At 30.2% G+C, this 23178-nt stretch overlaps 7 protein-coding genes across 7 annotated transcripts; 4 read left to right on the top strand and 3 right to left on the bottom strand.

Annotated features, from left to right (window-relative positions):
* Window positions 1-7184: 7184 nt before the first annotated feature.
* Window positions 7185-8867, top strand: GO595_007125 (A-kinase anchor protein 13; the record flags this gene model as incomplete). Its single annotated transcript, XM_067920555.1, has 1 exon — window positions 7185-8867. The coding sequence occupies one exon, from the start codon at window positions 7185-7187 to the stop codon at window positions 8865-8867; it is 1683 nt and encodes a 560-aa protein (XP_067772644.1).
* A 166-nt stretch (window positions 8868-9033) lies between these two features.
* GO595_007124 (coiled-coil and C2 domain-containing protein 2A) lies at window positions 9034-12984 on the top strand (the record flags this gene model as incomplete). The annotated part of the gene is made up of 1 exon (XM_067920554.1): window positions 9034-12984. One exon carries the CDS (start codon window positions 9034-9036, stop codon window positions 12982-12984), a length of 3951 nt encoding a protein of 1316 aa, XP_067772643.1.
* A 187-nt stretch (window positions 12985-13171) lies between these two features.
* Window positions 13172-13759, top strand: GO595_007123 (GTP-binding protein ryh1; the record flags this gene model as incomplete). The annotated part of the gene is made up of 1 exon (XM_067920553.1): window positions 13172-13759. The coding sequence occupies one exon, from the start codon at window positions 13172-13174 to the stop codon at window positions 13757-13759; it is 588 nt and encodes a 195-aa protein (XP_067772642.1).
* Window positions 13760-14112: 353 nt separating this feature from the next.
* On the bottom strand, window positions 14113-15552 carry GO595_007122 (U3 small nucleolar RNA-associated protein 15; the record flags this gene model as incomplete). Its single annotated transcript, XM_067920552.1, has 1 exon — window positions 14113-15552. The coding sequence occupies one exon, from the start codon at window positions 15550-15552 to the stop codon at window positions 14113-14115; it is 1440 nt and encodes a 479-aa protein (XP_067772641.1).
* Window positions 15553-15686: 134 nt separating this feature from the next.
* Window positions 15687-16694, bottom strand: GO595_007121 (phosphatidylinositol-specific phospholipase C; the record flags this gene model as incomplete). Its single annotated transcript, XM_067920551.1, has 1 exon — window positions 15687-16694. The coding sequence occupies one exon, from the start codon at window positions 16692-16694 to the stop codon at window positions 15687-15689; it is 1008 nt and encodes a 335-aa protein (XP_067772640.1).
* Window positions 16695-17498: 804 nt separating this feature from the next.
* GO595_007120 (uncharacterized protein) lies at window positions 17499-18899 on the bottom strand (the record flags this gene model as incomplete). Its single annotated transcript, XM_067920549.1, has 1 exon — window positions 17499-18899. One exon carries the CDS (start codon window positions 18897-18899, stop codon window positions 17499-17501), a length of 1401 nt encoding a protein of 466 aa, XP_067772639.1.
* Window positions 18900-20416: 1517 nt separating this feature from the next.
* GO595_007119 (choline transporter-like protein 2) lies at window positions 20417-22432 on the top strand (the record flags this gene model as incomplete). Its single annotated transcript, XM_067920548.1, has 1 exon — window positions 20417-22432. The coding sequence occupies one exon, from the start codon at window positions 20417-20419 to the stop codon at window positions 22430-22432; it is 2016 nt and encodes a 671-aa protein (XP_067772638.1).
* Between the last annotated feature and the right edge of the window lie 746 nt (window positions 22433-23178).

Here is a 23178-nt window from a genome sequence, read left to right as displayed (position 1 = left end):
TGTTGATAAGAAAGTTTGAAAAAGTTTTACTTATTCTGGATTCTATATTATGTGTTATTTCATATATTTCAATTTCTTTAATAAAATTTATTATTGTACTTACTTCATTTTTTCTTGTAACATATGAAGAATATATCATTTTACTTATAATAAAATTGAAAGTGAATAGATAATTTTCATTAAATATTTGGTCAAAAATAGAACTTACTTCTTGAGGTAAATTTTCTTTGTTCAAATTAAAAATAATTTTGGATGTTAATTCGAGTGCTTTTTGTATATTTTTTTCTTGTAATTGATTTGTCTGTTTTTTCATGAGAATTTATTGATATTCTATGAAATGCAATTTATAAAACCGTAAATAAAATATACAAACAAAATATTCAAAATATTATATGAGATAATTCATTTAAAAATTTGCTTTCAATTAACCGTTAAATTCTCCGACCAATGCAAATCGGATATAAAGTCGGTAACGTGAGAAAAAGGAACAGATTTCAATTAAATGACGACTCTACAGAAATAGAAGAAGAAAATCAAGGGATCAGTCCGAATGAAATAGCTCAAATTGAACCTTTTCTCCAACAAATTGATCAAAATCCACCAAATCTCCCAATAATCTTACAGTTCTTTGAAAGGGTTACAGGATTTTGTGAGATAGGAATGAAATTGGTGGATTCATCTCTTTCTTCGTCAGTGTTATCTATTCTTTCAACATTTTCTAGTCAACAAAACAATCCCAATGAACATCCAGAAATTTTTATACCTTCCATGGGCATTCTCTACAATCTTATATTTTTCAAATACCCAAAAGATAAACTCATTACCCAAAGCTTTGATCAAATTTTTTACGGTATCGCACATGCTCTAGTTGCTAGCCCACCTAATTTTGTATGTATTAACTGTTTTTTTTCTTTTACCGAGTTATTTGCAGATTCCAAGATCCCGCCTAAAATTTTATTTGAATTTTTTGAACCCTTAATCCCGTTTATTTCACTCTTTCTTACCAATCAGACACCCAAAGACACTGTTTCTTGTGCACTTCAAGCATCTTTAACCATATCTCAACTTAATGGTCAAAAATCATTTCAAGAATTTTGCAAAATAAACATAGTGCCAATTTTGTTTCATTATTTACGTATTGATTCTGAAGCCTATGTATCCGCTTGTAAATTATTAGGATATTTATCATTAAATAATATATTTGCTAAAGAACATTTTCCTGATGATTATTTAGAAGTATTTTCAGTCAATCTTCAAGTCGACAATGAAATTCATCAATTAGAAACAATTGAAATGTTAAGTAAAATGAGTACAATTGATACTCTTGCTGAAGAATTCATATCCAGCAAAATCCTTAAAGTATTATTTGAATTAGGTGAAACTTCTTCATATGGAGTGCGTGAAAAATCGATGGAATTCATTTGCGATTTAATGCAATTTAATTCTCAACAATTTGAAAAGGCTATTGTTGAATATGGTACATTTGACTTCTTTATTCCTTTTTTGGAAACGGAAAATATCGGAGTTATTATAAATGCCACTGGTGCAATTTCCACAATATTTAATAGACTATGGTCTACTGGTAAAAAAATGGAAATGGATTCGCTAATTGAACAATCTTCGGAAACATTGAATTACATACAAAGCTATACAGAGAATAACGAAGGAGATATCGAAGAAGCAGCAAACTTGATCATGGGTTATTATCGTGTTTACTTAGACGAAAAAAATCAGGGTGAGGAGATGTAATATGTAAGTAAAGGTTATACAATGAAATTAATTTTTTTTTTTTTTTTTTGGAAAATGTTGAAAAAAATATTAAACGGATTTTCATATGAGCGAAGAAACAATTTCTCCTTTTAAAAACATGACATCTTCCGTAGAAAGCGAAATTATACTAACACAAGGAGTGCAAAATGAATTAGCAAAATACCGGAAAATAAATACAGATTTACAGCTTCAAATTAATTTTCTAAAAACAGAACTAAGCTCTGCTAAAAAACAAATAAATAAGTATGAATTAGATGTAAGAGCTAAAAATAAGTTAGAAATTGAATTAACTGATTCAAAAGAAAAAATTCAAAATTTAATCAATGAAAGAGAAAAATACAAAAAAGAAATAAGTGACCAAAAACGAACCATCGCTGATTTGAATAAGAAATTAACCAGCCATCAATCTTTACACAAACAAGAAATTGAAAAGTTAACAAATTCAAAATTATCTCTCAGGAAAAAGTGTGAAAGTTTATACACTGAATTAAATGAATCAAAAAATAAATTAGAATCAATCCAGAAACTTAACATTGAGCTTCTTGCAAAACAAAATCAATATAAACAAAAATGTAAAAACTTTGAAAAATTACTTAATGAATCCAATTTAAAGATCATGTCATTAAATAAAGAACGTAGTTCTTTTCTTGTTACCAATCAAACTCTTAAAGATGAATTACTTTCACTTCAACTCGAATTTGAATCCTTTAAAATAAATCAAAAGGAAAGCCATTCAAACAATAAAATCATTAAACAAGACAACAATGATCTTAAAAGATCAATTGAATTTTTACAATCGCAAATTAAATTACAACAAACCGAACTATCAAAATATTCACAAGAACGTGAACAACTTATTAATGCGATTGGTAATTTTAATTTAATTTTATATAAAACAGAAGAACAATTGGCCGATAAAGTCAAAGAAAACGAAAGGATCAAAAAACGATCAAATTTAAGTCAATTTGTTCTACAAGACAAATTCGACATTTCGCAAATAAAAATTCCATTTTCAAATGAAAAATTAAATAAACAATGTCATGAAATAATATTAATGAAGCAATATGAACCAATTCAACGAGTTCAAATGATAATAAATCAAACTTCAAAATTACTTGATAATTATAAATCACAAGAAAATGTCATAAATGAATTAGAACAAAAAATCACGAAAACGAAAGAAGAAAATAATAAAACAAAAGAAATATTAAATGCAATAATTTCCGGCCTTAAAAATTTATCAAAAATTAATTTGGAACTTGATAACATAAGTTTTTGTGATAAAGATGAAGAATTCCAAAATTTTATTGCTAAAAATTGTTCAAGTTACATAGAATTTAATGATCCAGAAATAATACCTGTTAACATATTAATAACAAGTTCACCTGAAACCCGGAGAAAAGTTATAAACAAACTTGTAAATGATGATAATGATTCATTTTGTTTATTTACAACTCTTTTTTTAATAAACCAACGTTTGAATGAAATGAATAAAATGTTAATGAATTCATCTGTTAAAAAGTTAGAATATGAACGAATTGCTAAACAAATTGGAGCAAAATCAATTGAAGAAATTCCAATAATAATTAAAAACTTAATGAATAAACTTAAAAAGATTAAAGAATCAAGAATTAAATTACGTGAAACTATATATAATAATCCAATAATAAAGCAAAATGAAAATAAAAAAGTAAATTATTTCGATGAAATATTAAAATTAAAAAATGAAAATGAAAAATATCGAAATGAAAATAATAATTTACAAAATGAAATCGAAAAATTAAATGAAACTATTACTAATTTAAAACTTAAAAATGTGAAACAATATGTAATTAATGATTTACAAAGTGAGGTTGAAAAGTTACAAAATAACAATAAAAAACTTCAGAATGAACTTGAAAATACAAATAAAACATTAGATAATGTAAAATCGAAATATTTTATGTTCCAAATTCATTCCAAACAAAATAAACTTAATGAAAATAATTTAAAAGAACAATTTCAACAACTTCAAAATAAATATGAAAATCTTGAAACAGAATCAAATAAAACAATAAAATATCTAAAAAGACAATTAAAGAAATATATAAATGAAAATAAAAATAATGAAACAATTGACGAAATCAGAAATAATTATGAAAAAGTTATTGATAATATGAATCAAAATTCCGAAACTTTTAAAGAAAAAATCGAATTTCTTTCCGATTCATTAAAGAACATTGAACAATTAAATGAAAAACTTAAGAAAGAAAACGAATTAATAAGAAATATATCAAATGAAAATGAACAAAAAATTTTAACATTACAAAATGTAATTGAAAGAGAAAAACAAAAATTTGGCGAAAAATTAGCAGCAAAACAAATAGAAATAGAAAATAATCAACATAACAAAGTCGAAATAATAAAAGAAAAAATGTTAAACGAAATGAATATTTGGAAAGAAACAATAATTAATGAAATTGGTCAATATTATATGTTCGATAAAAATGATATATCCGATGAAACATTTAAAAATGTTATAAATAGAATAAAAGAAGATATTCATAAACTACAAATTTTCCAAGAAAAACTCTCATTAAGTGATCCTGAATAAAATATAAAGTGTCGTTTATTTATTTTTTTTATTTGTTAAAATCAAATTTTTATATCAATGAAAAAACTTTTAAAACTAAAATTTTTAATATTTAATAATTCTTTTGTTCGATATGTATTCGTTAGTGTATCGTTATAAATTTTTCAGATAAAAAAATTTTAAATTCTTTATTATTTTGCAGTTTGATAAAAATGAGATTTTTATTTTTATCATTTAACACATTATTAATAAAAATTTGGTGAATAACTGAAAGATTTTTCATGGTTATTCTTCAATGAATGATGTTATACATAAAACAAATGAATTAGAATTAGAACACATGGAAGAAAAACAATTTAATAATGAAAATTATAAATCAGAAATTTCTAAATGGGAACAATTTAAAATATATTTTAAATTTATGATGATGATACGTATAAGGAGTGTTAGATGGTATATTTTGCTTTTTTTTAGTATAGCTTACTCAATATTAGCAGGTTTGAATTCACACAAAGGAGAAAGAAAGGAAATTGAAAATCCTGAAGTTTTATCTATTAATAACTCTTGGAAATTTCTGAATGAATTTATAAAATTCAGGGATTATCATGTATGTTATGCGCCACTGAATGAAAGTATTAAGAATTTTACAAATGATTTTATTCCTAATTATTCTTTGATTCGAGGTTTTCCAACAAGAGCAAAAATGGAAAATTTTCTTAAAGAAAAAAAATATAAAGGCTTTGGTTATACCCTTACAAAAGATTATTCTTTCGAACTAATTTCTGACGTTTCAAGTGTTAGAAGATATTTTATACATGGATTTTTTGATTATGTTTTAACGAAAATTAAAAAATTAAAAATGAATATTAAATATATGGGTTATGCAAGTATAATTACAGATAAATTCTTATCATCATCAATTTTTGAAATTTTAATAGGATTTATTTTTACTATTGCTTCGGATTCTTTAATATATTATTATCTAAGCAATGAAAAAATATTTTTTATGCTTAGAATCTATAATTTATCGGAGCTGGTTAAATTTTTAACAAATGCATTTATTTATTTTATTGAAGAATTACCATGCATTATAATAACAACATACATGACTTGTTTTAAGGCAATAGGATCACAAGGTACAGATATTTCTTTATATTTAATTGGAATTATATTACATATTATTAGTATAATATGTTTAACTTTTATAGGACAACAATTATGTTATTTTAAAGTATCATCAACTATATTTATTATCATTCTTTTATGTTTATGTCGCCTTTTCCCATTTCTTTTATCCTTTTATGATAAAATTTCAGATTCAGCTTGGATTCCTTTAATTATTTTATTCCCATTTGCAGGTTTCTCTTATTTTAATGCATTAATTTTACAGGCTAAGACAAGCGGATTTTCTCTTTCATGGAATTATATTTCGTATAAGTTAAATACTATCTCAACTTTAGAAGTATTAATTTGTATGTTTGCAAATACAATATTATATATAATTTTAACAATATTACTTACTTTAATAATATCGCCTTTATATGGAACTCCATTAATCTATTGGAGAAAATTTTTTAAAAAGGAACAATGGAAAAGATTATTTAAAAAAGAAGAAAATAATTTTCATAAATATAATGAAGTAATTCGATTTGAACATATATCTAAATATTATGGGAAAACAAAGGCTCTTGACGATGTCTCTTTATATATTAACTCAGGAGAAGTAATTGTTACAATAGGATCAAATGGTTCTGGGAAATCTACATTAATTAATTCTTTAATCGGAACATTTCCAACAACTAAAGGAACAATTTATTTTTGTAATGAGCCAATTAATAATGATTTTTCTCTCATATATAGAAATTTGGGAATTGTTTTCCAAGATAATATTATAATTAAAGAATTTACTGTTTATGAAATGTTAAAATTATTTGATTCACTTACAGGAAAAGATGAAAATGAAATTGAAAAAGATATTCAATATTATTCATCAACACTTGAATTAAATGAATGTCTTAATAATAAAGCAGATAAAATTAGTGGTGGACAAAAGAGAAAATTACAATTAATTCTTGCTTTACTTAAATCGCCTAAATTATTAATTTTTGATGAACTAACAACAGGTGTTGACGTACAATCAAAACAATTTATTCAAAAGATTTTAGATAATTTTAAAGATAGTACAATTTTAATGACAACACATTCATTCGAAGAATCTGAAATGTTAGCTTCTAGAATTGTTGTGATGCAAAAAGGTCATATATCATTTTGTGGTACTGCTGTTGATATGAGAAATGAATATAATTGTGGTTATAATATTACAATAATTGATGGAGAGCCAAATATGGAAGGTGTTCTTAATGTTATAAGAAGTATTGTTCCTGAAGCAACTTTTTCTAGAAATAATATGTTGACAATTTTTATACCAAATGATTTAAGAGTTGCTGATGTTTTGGAAAAACTAGAATCAATGAAAAATGAATTAGGGTTTGAAAATTATACAATACTAATTGAAAGCTTAGAAGAAATAATGCAAAAGATCATCGAAAAAGATGATTTAGATATAGAATTTAAAAATAATCAGAATTCTGAATAAAAAAAAGATTATTAAATACATATTTTATTCATAAGAAATTTTATAATTGATCAATTATATTAACACGAATCCTTTTGATAAGATATTATTCATTGTTAAAAATAATTTGACGACGTTCGTTTTTTGTATCGATATAAAATAAAATCATTAAAAAGTAAATTTTCAATAGTTAAAAAACGTTGAAATGGAACGGTTTGGCGGCAAAAAATTTTGAAGATTGGAGACCAAATGACTCAAGAAATGCAAATGTGCGTCGAATTCCGAGAGACATTCCAAATGTTGTCCGATTCGTTGCTGAAGTTGCAAGAAACAGATCCTTCCATATCTGAAAATGTCAAAGAGATAAAATCAAAAACAGAAGTTATTGGAAAAAGCATATTGACATCATTGAAATTTCAGGAAAAGCGTAAGGCTGTTAGCTCTTTTATCACAGATATTTCAAAAATTCTTCATCAAATCAAATCTAAGTATGAAAATGAACTTGACTATACAAAATATGACTTTCTTCAAAGAGCTCCTGATGGGCGCTTTGTTTTCGTTGTAAAACTTAAGTCATTACACAATTCTATCAATAAGGAAAATGAAGAAATACTTAGCCAAATCACAAAAGACTTAACTCGTTTATCAGATAAATCCATGGCACCAGCCGGACTTATTTCGAAGCTTCAATCGGACATTGTTAATCTTTCCAATAATTTTGGTGTATTATATCCAGATGATAAGTCATATGACATCATTAAAGAGTATGAGAACTCTATTTTCAAAGCAGAATTCATTATATCAACCAATGAGCTTGAGAAAATTGCAAAAAATTTCAACATTGAATATGAAGGATTAACAGAAACGCCAAAAGCTAAAGAAGAAGAACCAGCACCTAAACCTAAACCCAAACCAGCTGCACCTATTAGTGGCTTACCAATGGGACTACCACCATTTCAACTTGGCGGAAATCCATTATTATCACAACGAAGGGCATCAATTAACTCACCTACGACTCCATTTAACAGCTTTACGCCAAAAGTGAATGCATTTCAACTACCGAAAGCTCCATTTGAACCACATAATCAAGCAAACAATAACAATGAAAATGAAATTGCAAAAATTAATGAAGAAATCAAATCGCAACATAAACACTTTACGAAGTTAATTAATAAGATGCAAAAAGAAATCGATGAATTAAAAGTAGAAAAATCAAATTATAAATCTCTTTATGATCGTGTAGATCGACAATTTCTTGATTTCCAAGTTCAACTTGAAGATATACGATTGGTGCAACAAAACATTACATTCGAATTGGAGGAATTTAAACAAAGAACAGAAGAAAAATTACAAGAAAATATGAACATGACTTATAAAATACTTCAACAAATCGAAGCAATGCAAAAGAATACAAACACTAACAACGAAGATACAAACAAAAATAATATAAGCATCAAAAACAATGTAAACAGCAAAAACATTGAAGCATTTGAAATAAATGGAAACATCAGAAGCTTCAGAAACAATGAAAACAATGAAGATGTTGGAAGTCTTCAATGTAACGAAGATATTGGAAGTCTTCAAAGTTTCGAAGAAATTGCAAGCATTAAAAGTATTGAGGATGTTGGAAGTCTTCAAGGCAATGAAGATAATGAAAGTCTTCAAAGTCTTGAAGATGTTGGAAGTCTACAATGCAATGAAGATATGGGAAGTCTACAATGCAATGAAGATATGGGAAGTCTACAATGCAATGAAGATATGGGAAGTCTACAATGCAATGAAGATATGGGAAGCCTTCAAGGTGATGAAGATATTGGAAGTCTTCGGGGTGATGAAGATGTCGGAAGTCTGCAAAGTTATGAAGACATTATAAGCATTAAAAGTCTTGAAGAAATTCCAAAAAATGATAAAAATGATGGCAGTGAAAATTCAAATGTTGATAAAGAATAATGATGACAATAGGCTGTTGGTTGTTTGAAATTCTTTTTCAAAGAATAAACAATATTTTCTTATTTTTAATTTCGTTTCTTCGTTGAGAAAAGAAGTGAAATCAAATTCTGAGTAAAGTATTGAAAAGTGTTAATTTAAACGTACTCGAAAATACGTTTTAATTTTGATGGCTGATTCTAACGAGGTGCTTGCAAGATCAAATGAACTTTTAGCTCGTGTCAGACAGCAAATCAATGAAGGGCCAACATTCCTAAGAGAATTAGCACAACCTCAAAGAACTCCAGTATCTGTGCCATTTATGCCAAACACAATTTCACTTGATGAATCATTTCGTTCAACGCAAGATATCAATGAAAGTCGTCCACAACCATCTCAACCACAAAATGAATCTACAACAATGAATGCAGAAACTGTCAATCGACTTAAAGATTTATTCCGCCGTCAAATGTCACAACTACAATCACCATTAACCAAAAATGTAGCTGCAGAACAAGAATCCAACAAAAGTGAATCATCCAATGATCTTGATGAAGAAATATCTCAACTAGAGCTTGAAGATGAACCCAAATTTATTGAACCACAACCTATTCTTGATCAACCATTTGTTATAATTAATCGTAAAACCACAACTAATGAACCAGATCAGCCACTTTTATCTCAAGCAAATGTTGCATATCCATTACAAAACGATGATGTTCCACTTGTATCAGGTTCTGACATTGCTGAGGATGGTTTATGGGTCCCAGATTTACCATTATGCAAACCAGAAAATGTTCGTCGATTAGAATATCGACTTTTATGGGATGATCCTCGTCGAGAATTTTATTTTGGGGCCGACTATGGGATGAAAGTTGATACGCCACCATTAACGCAAATCCCACCACCATTTCCATTAGAGCCCATTACACATCGTGGGTATGAAGACATAAATTATGCTCCTGCTAGTGTCTGGGGGATAGAAGACGTCGATATCACGCGTTCATTTAAGATCGAAGTGACAAATGTTCAATTCTTTGTTCATCCTCTATCGTCCTCTGAAGACATTCTCTCAATGAAAATCCGACAGCTATACACAGCTTATGTCAAAGACCAAGAGTTATCACGAGTACATTATTACAAAGATCGAATTCAAGCAATTCGAAAAGCGCTCAACACCGAAGAGAACACCGAGAAACAATACGAATATTACAAACAACTCAAAGAAGCACGCGAAATGCGCGACATGGAAGAGCATAACTCACGCATGATTCGCGAGTCATTAATCCAAGCGTGGCAAGAGCTAAAAAAGATACGAACGAACAATTCGTTTACATCGACATCGTTATCATTAAAATGGCAAAGTCGGAAATATTCGGAAGAAGAGAAACAACTCGAAGAAAAAGCATTTGAAGAAGACTTAAAACGAAGGACACAAGAAGAAATGAAACTAGCTGAATTCGAAGGGAAAAAACTTAATTCAGATGAAGTCATGAAACAACTTCATGATCGACATGTCGAATTAGGATTACGAATGCCAGGCGATTCACAATGGAAACCAATTCTATCAAATAATGCCGAAGTTACACCATTCGAAGAATGTACTAAAGAAGAACAAGAAAGAAGACAAACGATAACAGAAGCGAAGATATATATCAAAATATTCATTAACAATGATGAGACAACAAAAACTAATGAATATCCATTAGACTCAACATTCCGTTGTGACTTTAAAGCAGGAACACAATTTAAAACAACAGTAATACCACAAAAGATATCATTACAATTATGGGAAACTGGTTATATTAAGCGTCCACGTTATATATCGACAATTGTATTACCAATAACTATAGGTACAAATCCGGAATTTAATTCATTTGAATTTACTTCCGATTTTACAAATGATGAAGGTCAACTTATAATGGGCACTATTAACGCAAGATGTTTCATCGAGCCTGATCCTAACACGGAATTATTCTTAAGATGTCCTGATGTACAAGTCCAAAAGACTAAAAGAAGATTAGCAGCAGACCCTTCATCATTTATGTCAGTACCATATTTACTTAAATATATCGATAGTCATGACCCAAATGATCCTTATACAACTGCAATGACAACATCGATATTAGCACAAAGAAATGCTGAAAGAGTTGTCGGGAAGTTTCGATTAGATTCACAGATTAATGCAACGACATTTGAATCTTTAGTACCGACAACAGTTGGAATGCAATTACAAAATCGTATTAAAAAACTCCAAGAAATGGATGAGAAACAAATGCAAAAGAAGAAAGAGAAACCAAAAGATTTCATCGAGAAATTAAAAGAAAATGAACTTGTACAAAGTACTACTGTATCAACGAATGTACAATTAAGTGACGTAGTACGTGAAGCACCAATGCCAACTGTACCAGCAGTGTTTACATTCTTTAAGAACATTATAGGTATGTATCGACCATTAAAACCAATTCGAATACAAAGAACTACTTCAACTAAAATCGAGGCTTATTCGAAATTAGTGATTAGAATAGTTCGAGCAATGAATATTCCAGAAAGAACAAAATTAGGTACTGGACCTGGTACTGTTTCTTCATTAATATATTCTTCAACAAAAGATTCAAATACAAATATATATTGTAAAGTTACATACTTAAAACAAAGTAAAAAAACGAGAGTCGTACAAGGGAAAAATGCAGAATGGAACCAAAGCTTCGAATTCCCAATATCAAATGATCAAGATCAAGTGCCAAATCTTGAAGATGTAGCAAAGCTAAATTTAAGAATAGACTTATTCGACGAAATTTCATTCCAAGTTATATCAGATGATAGAGAAGAACAAATGAAACATGAACTAATTGAGCCACGTTTCTTAGGGTCTTTAGTAATACCAATTAGTAGTATTTGGGCAACTGGTATTATCGATGGAATTGTGTCAATTAATGAGCCTTGTTTCCAATTAGGATATTCTAAGCCTGAAGATCCGTTTAGAATGTCATTATATTTGACATTAGATCCACCAATAATTATTCCAGATTTTGTGGGGGATTTAGGAAGTGGCGAAAATGAGGCTGTGATACTTAGGGCTAAAAATTGGTTGATTAAGATGAATGAAATGAAATTTAAGAAGAAAAGAAGAATTATTTTGATGGCTTATCCAAAAAATGCTAAACCTATTATAGCTTGTAGGATGGTAAGGAAACAAAACCCTCCTGATGGATTTAATACTCCTTTACAATTATTAAGATTCGTTTCGATGATTCCAAATGCTTCTGACGCGGAGGTTTTCAACACAATTAATGATGTGTGGTTTACATCAGGGCAGTTTTTATCGTTGAACGCTGGCGACGAAGAAGAACACGCGTTACTTTTATGTAATACATTCAAAAGCATCGGTTTGGATTCTTATGTTGCTTTAGGTTATGATTTAATTAATGGAAAACATGCTTTTGTTATAACAAAAGAATCAGGTAGAATTACTTTATGGGATCCTATAATGGGACGTTGTTGGAATTCAAAAGATAGATTTTGTTCATTTTATAATATCGGTATAATATTTAACGAAGAAAATGTTTGGGCTAATATACAAAGTGACGTAGAACCATATAAGGTTGATTGGAATATTCATAATAATAAGTTATGGTATCCATTCTTTTCATCAGATTTTAAAATGCCTCCTTTAGATTCTCCTCAAGAAGATCATTTAGAGTATAAACAAACCGATGACTCTTTAGCTAGAAGAACTGAAAGAGAACTTGATAATGCAATTAAAAGTGCTGTTGAAAGATGGAGAGAACATCAAAGAACAAGTTGGAATCCTCAATTTGCAGAAAAGTTAAGAAGCGCATTGGAAACTTGTGAAAGAGCTGCTTTAAATGATCCAAATACTAATTATCAAACAATTATTGATAATTTGGCATCACAATATACATCATATAGAATGAATGGAGGCCCATTTTGTATGACTTTTACAACTATTGATGACGTAATTAATGAAGTATCGCTTCAGGAAGTTTGGAAAACTGAATCACCATCTACAGATTTCGCTTTAGGTGTTTATGTCGTGCCTTATCCAAATGGAATTTTAGTTGTGTGGGTAATATTGGCGTGTTTGCAATATATCCAAGAAGCACATCCTCCTTTGTAGTTATATGTTTGTTTTGTTTTTATGTATTTTATATAAACTGAATATGTTATTAATTTTGTTCTTTAATTATTTTCAAGAAAAATTGCTAATGAATAAGTAAATTTCGCTTTTTTTTTTAAATATGAAAAATGATGGCGAACGTTTAATAGTAAACGTTCATAACCGATAGAGGAGATACACATTGGAAATGAAGCATTCTTTCCAAATTGCTGTTATAGGAGCTAGATATACAGGCAAAACATCAATCATTGGAAGATATGTCAGTGGATCTTTTTCTAATTATACATTCACTTCTCCAATCCCAACAGAATCAAAAGTTTCAATTCGTTTACCAAATAAACAAACAGTTGAACTTCAAATTTGGGATATCTCTGGATCTGAAGATGCAAAAATGATATCGATACCATGCGTTCAAAATTCAAATGCAGTAATCTTTGTTTCTTCTTATGATGTTGAAGATTCTGTTTCTTGTGTAAAATCAACATGGCTTCCTGTTGTACAAGAATCTCGTAATAATGCGGTTATGTGTGTTATTAACAAATCAGATATTAAAAATACAGAAAAAAGTAAACTTAGTGATGAAGTTGTGCAAGAACTTAAAGAAGAATTTGGAGGTTCGTTTATAGAAACATCTGCTTTAAACGGTAATGGAATTGATCAATTATTCAAATCGATCACAGAAAAATATTTCCAAGTTAAAACTGTAACAAAGAATAAAACCCCCGGTAATACAAGCGAAACTAAAGAAGAAAAGGATAAGTGTTTTATTCAATGAAAAAATTTCAATTTAAAATTGTCAAAAATAAAGAAATTAATATTTAATTGTTTTATGAATAATTTTGTAAGCATTTCATCAAAATTACATTTTCGTTTTGTCTTCATCATGTATATCGTTTCAAATTAATAATTATTTATTCATTTCTCAATTTTTATTTATTTAAATAATCATTATTGATATCAATTTCTGGCGAATAAATAATCATTCAAATAATAGTTTATAGTTAAGTACCTCATCTAAAATTAGATGGAGACCAAAACATATAAAACAAATAACATAAATTATGCAATAAGAGAAACAACTTAAATTTCTTAATGAATTCATATGCAAAGTGATGATATTTTTATAATTTATTCAAGTTTATTACTAAGAAGAACATCAATTTTCCCGACCAGTCTAGAAGCACGTTTCTGAACTTCTAACTCATTTCTTATAGTATTGACGAGTTTATCAAACAATGACCCAACTCTTGGATTATCGCTAATTACCAATCTGTAAATTTTTTCAACAGATGCAACTGTCTTTAAGATAATTTGCGACCACGCAGGATTGGTTACGTTTTCGGTAAGGAACTTTAACAAAGGCATAAGTCGTCCAGGATCTCGATTCGAAATTGCTTGATCTAATCTTCCAAGTCTGTCAAGTTCATCAAGCATACCAATAATGATTGAGGTATCGCCAATTTCTAGAACAGAGTCTAATGCAACTTCTTCATTAAATCTTTTTAATTCACGATTGTATGGCGCATCATTCCTTGGTTCGTATTGATTTAAAACTCTGAAATTTGCTGGCATTGAAAGCTCTGGATTCTTTTCTTCCACAATTTCTTCATCTTTTGCAAACTTAAGTTGAACGACCCCCCCTGATAAACCGATAGCAACCGCTGAAGCGTCACTTTTGGCATCGAAGGCGGTTATGTCGCTATGGAGTTTCATTTGGAAAAGAAGAGAAAACGAAGATGGATCAAAAACTTTGATTGTTCTGTCTCCTGATGCTGTAACAAGGTTGGAGCGAACAATTGTCATTCCAACAATTGGTCTGGTATGTGCAACAAATTTTGAAACTAATGTAGCTTTTGCTTTAATATCAACTACAATAACACATTCGCCTGAAGAAGCAAAAGCTCGGTTTCCACAAAGTGTGATATGAGTAATTGGATAATTTGGATCGACAATTTCAGATAGGCATTCTTTCTTTGAGAAGTCCCATATCTTTATGGCACCATCGTGTGAAGATGTTACCCAAATGTTTCCTGATTCAAGTGGAACCACACCCGAAACAGCATCATTGTGGGCTTGGATAACTTCAATTTCTTTCCTTTGAGAAATATCAATGATATGAACTTGACCATTTCCTGTTCCTGCAATAATTTCATTAGCAAATGGTGAAAATGATAGAGAAAAGACAACACCAGAATTTAATTTGAATCTTTTTAGAAGAGTTTGATGGTCTTCCGTTGGGTATATATCAACTGTCCCATCCTCTCTTCCTAATGCAATTAAAATCCCATCTTTTCGAAATGCGACTGAAGTAAATGGTGTTTTTGTTTTTGCAAATGAGAATTTATGTTGATGTGTCCTTCCATCAATCCAAGGACCAGATAAGCCAGAAAGGGCTACAATTGAATATGGAGCAACAGGCGAAAATTTAATTTGATTTATTGCAGAATTAAATTGAAAAATTTCGTTTTCTTTGAGCTTCTGCCAGACGGTAGACTCTTCGATTTCTGTTTTAGTTCGGATTTCTCCAACTGAAAATGGAACAGCTCCATATTTTTGGAAAACCTTCATTTTGTATGACCATTGGATTCAAACAAAGCAATTCAATTATTATAAGAAAACCGTTGGGGCACCCTGTTTGGAACAAAAATAAAAATTTCTTGTTTTACATTTCAAAGAGAATAACTTGTTAAGATGTTCATTGTTTACTTTTGTGGTTGTTCGGGTGGCTTTGGAAGATTCAATGCCCAAATTCTTTGAGCTTTATGGGATGTAACAAAGTCGAAAAGTACAATGTTGATTGGTGAAAGTTCTCCTGGCTTATCTTCGCAAATGTAACCAAGTGATCTTGGAATTTCGAAGTTGAACATACCAAATTGATCAGAATGAATGCATTGATCGAGTTGGTATGTAAGGCGCTGAACGCTATGGCCTTTATCTGTAGCCTTAAGGTATTGACCTGTAGCAGTGAAATAATGAAGATTAAATGTATTTGGTTTAAGAGCATCTTTACCTTTTTGCTTGGAAATAATACGAGCATCACGGAAGTTAGCGAGAATCTTTTGTGGGTTATCGCTGTTTGAGTAATTTCCAGAACAATATTCTCTGAATGGGAAGAATTTGTTATTACTAATTCTTGAATTAATTTTAGAATCTGCTTTTGGTACATCAATAAAGATTATGACTGGATGGCTAAGATCAATATCATTAGGATTGATTAAATGATCATAAGTTAATGTTGATATTTGGATAGGATTTTTCGGATCTTGATCAAAAATTCTTGAACCTAGCATTTGACGAGCCATAAAACAAACAGAGCTAATGAGTTCTTTTTCACATTTTATCTTGACCATAACAATTTCTCCTGGGTGACCATCAACGAACAAACGGATCATATCAAGATCTGTTTCCAAGGAATTTCCGATAACGGCAAGAACTCCTTTACCATGATGAATCATAGGAACACCATCACTTTCCATACATCTTAAATCAAAGTATCTAACACCAAGCTTCAATTGCTCAGTGATGGAAAAGTCTTGTGTTTGATACCAGTTGTGACCATCCATTTCATAAGTTCCAGAATCATGAGTTCCTGGGATTTTGATACGATTAAGAGGGGTTGCGCCAAAGGTTGGACCAAATCCAGGCATAGCACGGATTTGTTCCATCCATTTTGAAGCCTTAATGTTCCTTCTGAGTAAGGAGGTTTGCATTTGGGGAAATGACTGGTTTTAACGTAATTTGCTATCGCTTTTTCAATAGAATTTTTTGTTCTTTCTGGGTTAAAAGGCGGTTGGACTGAAATTTGAAATAAACTGCTCATATTCTAAAATAACGTTCACTGAAAAATGCTTTCCTTCGTTTTTTTATAGTGTGGAAATGATTCTAACCCTTTTCTCACTATAAATAATGAATAACAGTTTTGCATTAAATAAACCAAAAAGATCATGTTTTTTAGCATTTAAATATTGAAAAAACAAATTTTTTATTTGAGAGATCTTGTTTTTTTTTTGTGTACTCTACATAATTTTTGAATGATTTATCCAAACCATTTCAATTCAACCTTCACAAACCCAAAATATGTCCAAAAAGAAACACATCAATAAATAAACGAAACCCAATGATTAAAAATGAATGATGTGTGTGATAAGCTAAAATCGATAACATATAAATTAATTAAGAAATTATAAAAAAAAAATTTATTACGAAATATTATCATTTTATTTTCTAAATTTAAAACCTATATTCATCATGCATCAAGCATAAATGGTTAATTATATTCTCTAATCTAAAATTTTATTCATGAATTTTTGATTTCAAAAAGAATACATATAAAAATAAATCGAAAATTAAATATATCATGTAACTATAAAAAAGGTAATACAGAGATTTTCCAACTTTGTTGTTTAAGGTAAAATTAGAGTGCATGTATGTTGTTGCGCGAAATTGAATTTTAATTTAAATAGGTACCTCATGCCGGATGGCGACCGTTTGCGAGACATATAAATTATCGTTTTTCATTCAATTTTTATGATTTCGTCCTTCGACAAAACTGATCGAATTCCTTGCTCCAATTCGTCCAATGTTAAATTTGGAACACCTTTTTGATCCAAAATACTCCTAAACTCTCTAAGTGTCCATTCTTTTGGTGAGTTTGATCTTCCATTTATTTGCCATTGATTTGTTGTCCTGTTGTATTGTATATCCACAATACACTCATCCATAGAAAGAATATTTGGCTTTGCAACTCCAAACTCAACAACTTCTTTATCAGACCCATAGTTATCCACAGTACCTACACAAACCATTGTTTCTCTCGAGACTTTAAGCTTAACAGCAGGATAATAAGAGTTGCTTAGTTTGAACTCAAAGATATGAGATGGATTTTGACTTCCAATTTCTGATTTCTCATCTTTTGGATAGAACAAAATTCCTGAAATTGGATAATCTACAACTCCTTGATCCTTTTGAACAAATTTTTCAAATGAAGTTAATGGAAAACTTTTGAACACATCAATTGATATCATATTTGAAAAGATATCATTGGAATATTTCTTTGTGCAACTGACAACATGGGTTGCAACTGACAATCTTTCATATCCAGGCTTTTGGCGAATATCATTATCAAAATAAATTAATAAATCTGAGATTACAAATAACGGTTTCTGTCCTGGAATTGAAACCAAATAACCTTCAAAAAGTGACATGCTAACCGCCTTTTCAGGTGACATGTCACCATACAACTTTAATTCAATTTTTTGACATTTGTTTTTCTCTTGAATTAGATAGTTACCATCTTCTGCGATGTAAAGAAGACATCTAATTCCATGTGGCTTAGGGGTCAAGCAATATTCACTCGTCATAAGTTCAAATGATGATGGAGTAAGTCTTGAAATTGGTGTCATTGGTGTTGTTGCTCTAAATTGCTGAAACTTTACATTAAGTGACATAATAAGTTTGGAACGTAAACGTGAATCAACAGGTTCGCCAATTTCATCAAATGTTATTCTTACACCAGACTTTTCCTCTTGTGAAGAAACTATTGGAATTTTTGGACTCACTACTTGTGGAGGAGCTATTGGGGATTCTGGTTGGGAATACATTGTTGGTGAAAAAACTTTTGGCTGTGGTAAGGGAGAAACCACTGGAATCTTTGGGCGTGTATCTTTTGTTGGTGTTTGTTTGTTTGGTGATTTCTGTTGTGGTGATGTTGATGGTATTGGGATGTTTGATGTATCTTGTTCCTTAATGAAGTTTGAATTCTTGGTATAGAGATACTTTTTATTGATTTCTTCTACAATATTTGGGTTCGTTATTCCATTGGGAAATGAATTAGAAAATGCAGAAAATGCATTATTGATTGTATAAGATTGTTCTTCAACAAGCCAGCGTACAATTAAATAACCACATACATCCATGCCATTGGTAGATACAAGGATAATGGAATCATTTATATTATTTTGATGTTTAATGTAAAATTCCGCTACTTTTTCTTTGAACAAAAAAAATGTTGAGCCGGTTGGAAGCTTTGATGGTGATATTTTAAAAAATTTTATTTTAAATTCTTGCATTGCCCTTTTATCAATCGTTAGATATCTAGTGTGATAAAATATGAAAATTGTTGAATTTTTCTTATCCTCTATTGTATCAGATATAGCTTTAAAGTCAAATTCATAGCCCTGATCAAAAGCGTAAGGTATGAAGCGTAAGACTTTCTTTCCGGAAAGCAAGTGAAAAATATCAAACAAAGTCGCAAGAAATCTTTGTGAATTTCAGGGTGCCCCGTATTATTGAAAAAGTTCAAAACCTAATTTAGGAGATAAAAGTTTTATCAAAACTTGAAGTGGGAATGAAAAACAAATATATGTTTTAAATCATATAAAATATACCTAGCGTTAATGACAAATCTGAAGCAAATATAATCGTTTTGCAACATGGAACAATATCTATCCAATCACTACCGATTTGTTAATAAACATATTAATGTTCGGATTTATATAATTTGAGAAATTAAATTATATGTTGTAGAGCAGAAAAATTAGACTATCTATTATATATGTATATAATATATTTGTGTAGTCAACATATTAAAAGTAGAGTAAAAATAATGTTGTGCATAAAATTTTTTTTGTATCAAAAATTGCAGAAATTCACTTTTGCTTAGTTTACTTCCTTTTCCGTTAGAAGGTTCTCTAAATTGATAAAAACAAGTGCAAAAAAACAAAATAAATTAAATGACATACATACCAACATGATGTATAGATGAATATAAAAGATAAAATATTTTATTAAATGAATAATATTTTTTTTAAATCTTCAAATTGCGAATCACTCACATCATTTGATTTATTCATTAAATTCAATGAATATGATTAGTTTGATATGTTGTTTATTTCTTTCTTGTTTATATCTAAACTTATATTCATTATTTTGATCGAAAATCATTTCTTCATAACAATTTAATGGTTGAAAACTTTCTTTACTGATTTGTTTGTCTTTAGTTTTATCCTACTTTAAAAGAAAATGATTTCATTTGCAAATGAGCTCATTTGAAGAAAAACGATATAAAATCCCAAGATTGCCACTTCAATTCAAATGATATAACCGTTGAAACGAGCCTTTTCAATGTAATTTTCTCCGTTAATTCAAATTAAAAACCACCGGAAAAATCAACAATAAAAGTGGACATCAACTTCAATTTTGTGATTTTAAACAATATTTTTAAAAATTCTAATCCATTAATCTCTCATGTAAAAAAATTTGATGAATAACATATGGGTATTTCGAACAAAAACTTTAATGATGAAAATGTATTGGTTAAAACCTCAGTTTCCTTGTATAAAAATTCTCTCAAAATTCAAAACTTCGACCAAAATTGACTTGAATCCCAGCGGTTACATAGAAATCAAGATTTTTGAATACTCGTTTACTTAAAATGGAATACGGAAGCTCGAATCAAGGTTCTGGAGAATACGGAGAAAAATTCAAACACGACCCAAGTTTCGATGGCGTAGATCGCGAGAGAAAATGTACAGATATTTGCATGTGCATCTTCTTTTTCTTATTCATCTGCGGCATGATTGCAATCCTAGTCGTTTCAGCCGTTAAAGGTGATCCAAAGTACTTCTTTGTACCAACTGATCACAGAGGTCTTATGTGCGGATATAACAACCAATTATTGAACGTCGAAAACGCTTCTGATTTACCCGATTTAACAGATAAACCAGCACTTTTCTGGGTACGTCCTGGTGTAAAAGGTTACGCTAGAAGCTTTTGCGTTGCAGAATGTCCAAATGAAGGTCTTTATACATATGCTTTCAAAGCAAACCTACAAATGCAGTCTAAAAAATACCACGGATACAATGCAGATGATATGGGTGTTTGCGCCAAATGGAATGCTACAACAAATTCAACAACACCAATTGCCCCAGCAATTGAAAACTATTCAACAACAGATCCTGATAGATATTTCTGTGGTTATGCAACTGAAGAACATTTCAGCAGATGTCTTCCAGTTACAGCTGCCTTTGATGATATCAGAGGTGATGTTACTCAAACAATGAACTATCTTGCCAATGTTTCACAATCAATTGATTCAGTATCAGCTGTTGTACGTGCAATCCAAGATCTTTACAATACATATTGGATCATTGCAGTTTGTGTTGTTATTGCCTTAGTTCTTTCATTAGTTTGGCTCTTCTTATTGAGATGCTGCGCTGCTGTCTTTGTCTGGATCACAGTTGTTCTTACCGCTGCAGCACTTGCGTTCCTTACATACATGTGTTACCATCAATCCAAGAACAACTTCGACAATGCTCAACTTATTGCAGGCATTACACTTGGAATTTATTCCGAAGAACTCAATCGCAAAGTATTCAATGTCTTCTTCTACATCTTACTTGTTCTTGACATTATCTTTGTTCTTGTTTTACTCTTCATGATTAAGCGTATTGTATATAGCATCAATGTTATCAAGACAGTCTCACAGATGTTCTATAGTGTCCCATCATTATTCTTCTTCCCGATTGCACAATACATCATCTTATTCGTATGGTGGATTTATGTCATTGCAGTTGCTATTGTGTTATTCGGTGCAGGTACCCCAACACGTGGCATTGTTCAATTAGATTCAAGCGATCCAATCTCAACAGCCGATGTAATCTCAATGCAATATGATACAGTTATCCAAGGCTTCTCCATCTATCACTTCATTGGCTTCCTTTGGGTTTCATGCTTCATTATGGCATTAGGTGAGATGACAGTTGCAGGTGTTGTTGCAGAATATTACTTTGCTTCTGATGACGAAAGAAACAACATGCCCAAGTTCATTTGCACACGAAGCTTACTTAGGTCACTTCGTTATCACACAGGTACACTTGCAGTCGGTTCACTCATCATAACAATTTGCAAGATCATTCGTGCAATCATCCAATTCATTGAACAAAAGACAAGAGAATCACAAAACACAGCAGTTAAATGCATTGTTAAATGTCTTAAGTGCTGCTTCTGCTGCCTCGAGAAATTCTTGAAGTATCTTAATAGAAATGCATACATCATGACAGCAATGCACGGATTTAGCTTCTTCAAGGCATCCAAGGAAGCATTCTTCTTATTACTTAGAAATGCTGCACGTGCTACAGCACTTAATTGGGTTGGCGACTTCACATTATTCCTTGGCCGTATCCTCATCTCTGCACTCGTCTCTGGTATATCAATCCTCATATTCAAGGATCAAGATGACGTTACATTCTATATCGTCCCAGCAGTCATTGTTCTTATTATGTCTTACTTAGCAAGTGGCGCTTTCACTGGCGTGTTCGAAATGAGTATCGACGCAACATTCCTTTGCTTCCTTGAAGATGAAGAACGTAACGATGGCGGTCCTGGTGCTCGTCGTCATACTCCAGATGAAATGAAGCAATATCTTAATGACAATAATTTAAATGCATAAATTAAGGAATAATTCTAATTAAACTATTAATGGTTTGAAATTTGAACTTAATGTAGAAAAAGTGTCTGTTGAGTTTTTGACAGAAAAGTGGCGGCCACTTTGAGATGCATCTAACGTTCCCCGGTGAGAAATAATGAGAATGGGAACGAACTGTTACTTTTGTGCGTTTTTGGGAGTAACTCTTGTTAACTATTAAGCAGAAGCTGCAAATTAGCAAATGGGTTAAGGTGTAGAAATAATTTGAATCGCATAAATGCTGAAGGAAATTTGTTGTGTATAATATAATTGTCACTTTTTGCATACTGAAGGTTTTGGAGTCAGATGGAGAACGAGAAAGCAGAAAGTGAAAGTGTTCATTTGCGTTGGTTCAAGTTTAATTTTTTAATTTAGCGTTTGTTTGTAGGTTTTAAAACTCCATTGCAAATAGCAATATCTGAAGGAAATTATCAAAATGTTTTAAATCTTCTTGAAAATGGAGCAGATACATCACAGATATTGGATAAGAAAATTTTGCCACCAATACACTTGGCAATAAAACATAAACAGACGGATATTTTAAAATTACTACTTAATTTTAAGGCAAATCCAAATCTTCCAACATCAAATGGAGTTGTTCCTTTAATCACAGCTATCAATAGTGGAAATGATGAGGCAGTTTCGATTCTTCTTCAATATGGTGCTGATCCAAATACTGTTAATTCTATTTATTTATATAACAAAAAGTTTATATATCTAATTTGGAGTTT

Source organism: Histomonas meleagridis (genome assembly GCF_020186115.1).
Source record: "Histomonas meleagridis strain 2922-C6/04-10x chromosome Unknown contig_51, whole genome shotgun sequence".
Lineage (NCBI taxonomy): Eukaryota > Parabasalia > Tritrichomonadida > Dientamoebidae > Histomonas > Histomonas meleagridis.
The sequence above is the reverse complement of the archived record's forward strand: the minus strand, read 5'-3'. Positions and strand labels throughout refer to the sequence as shown.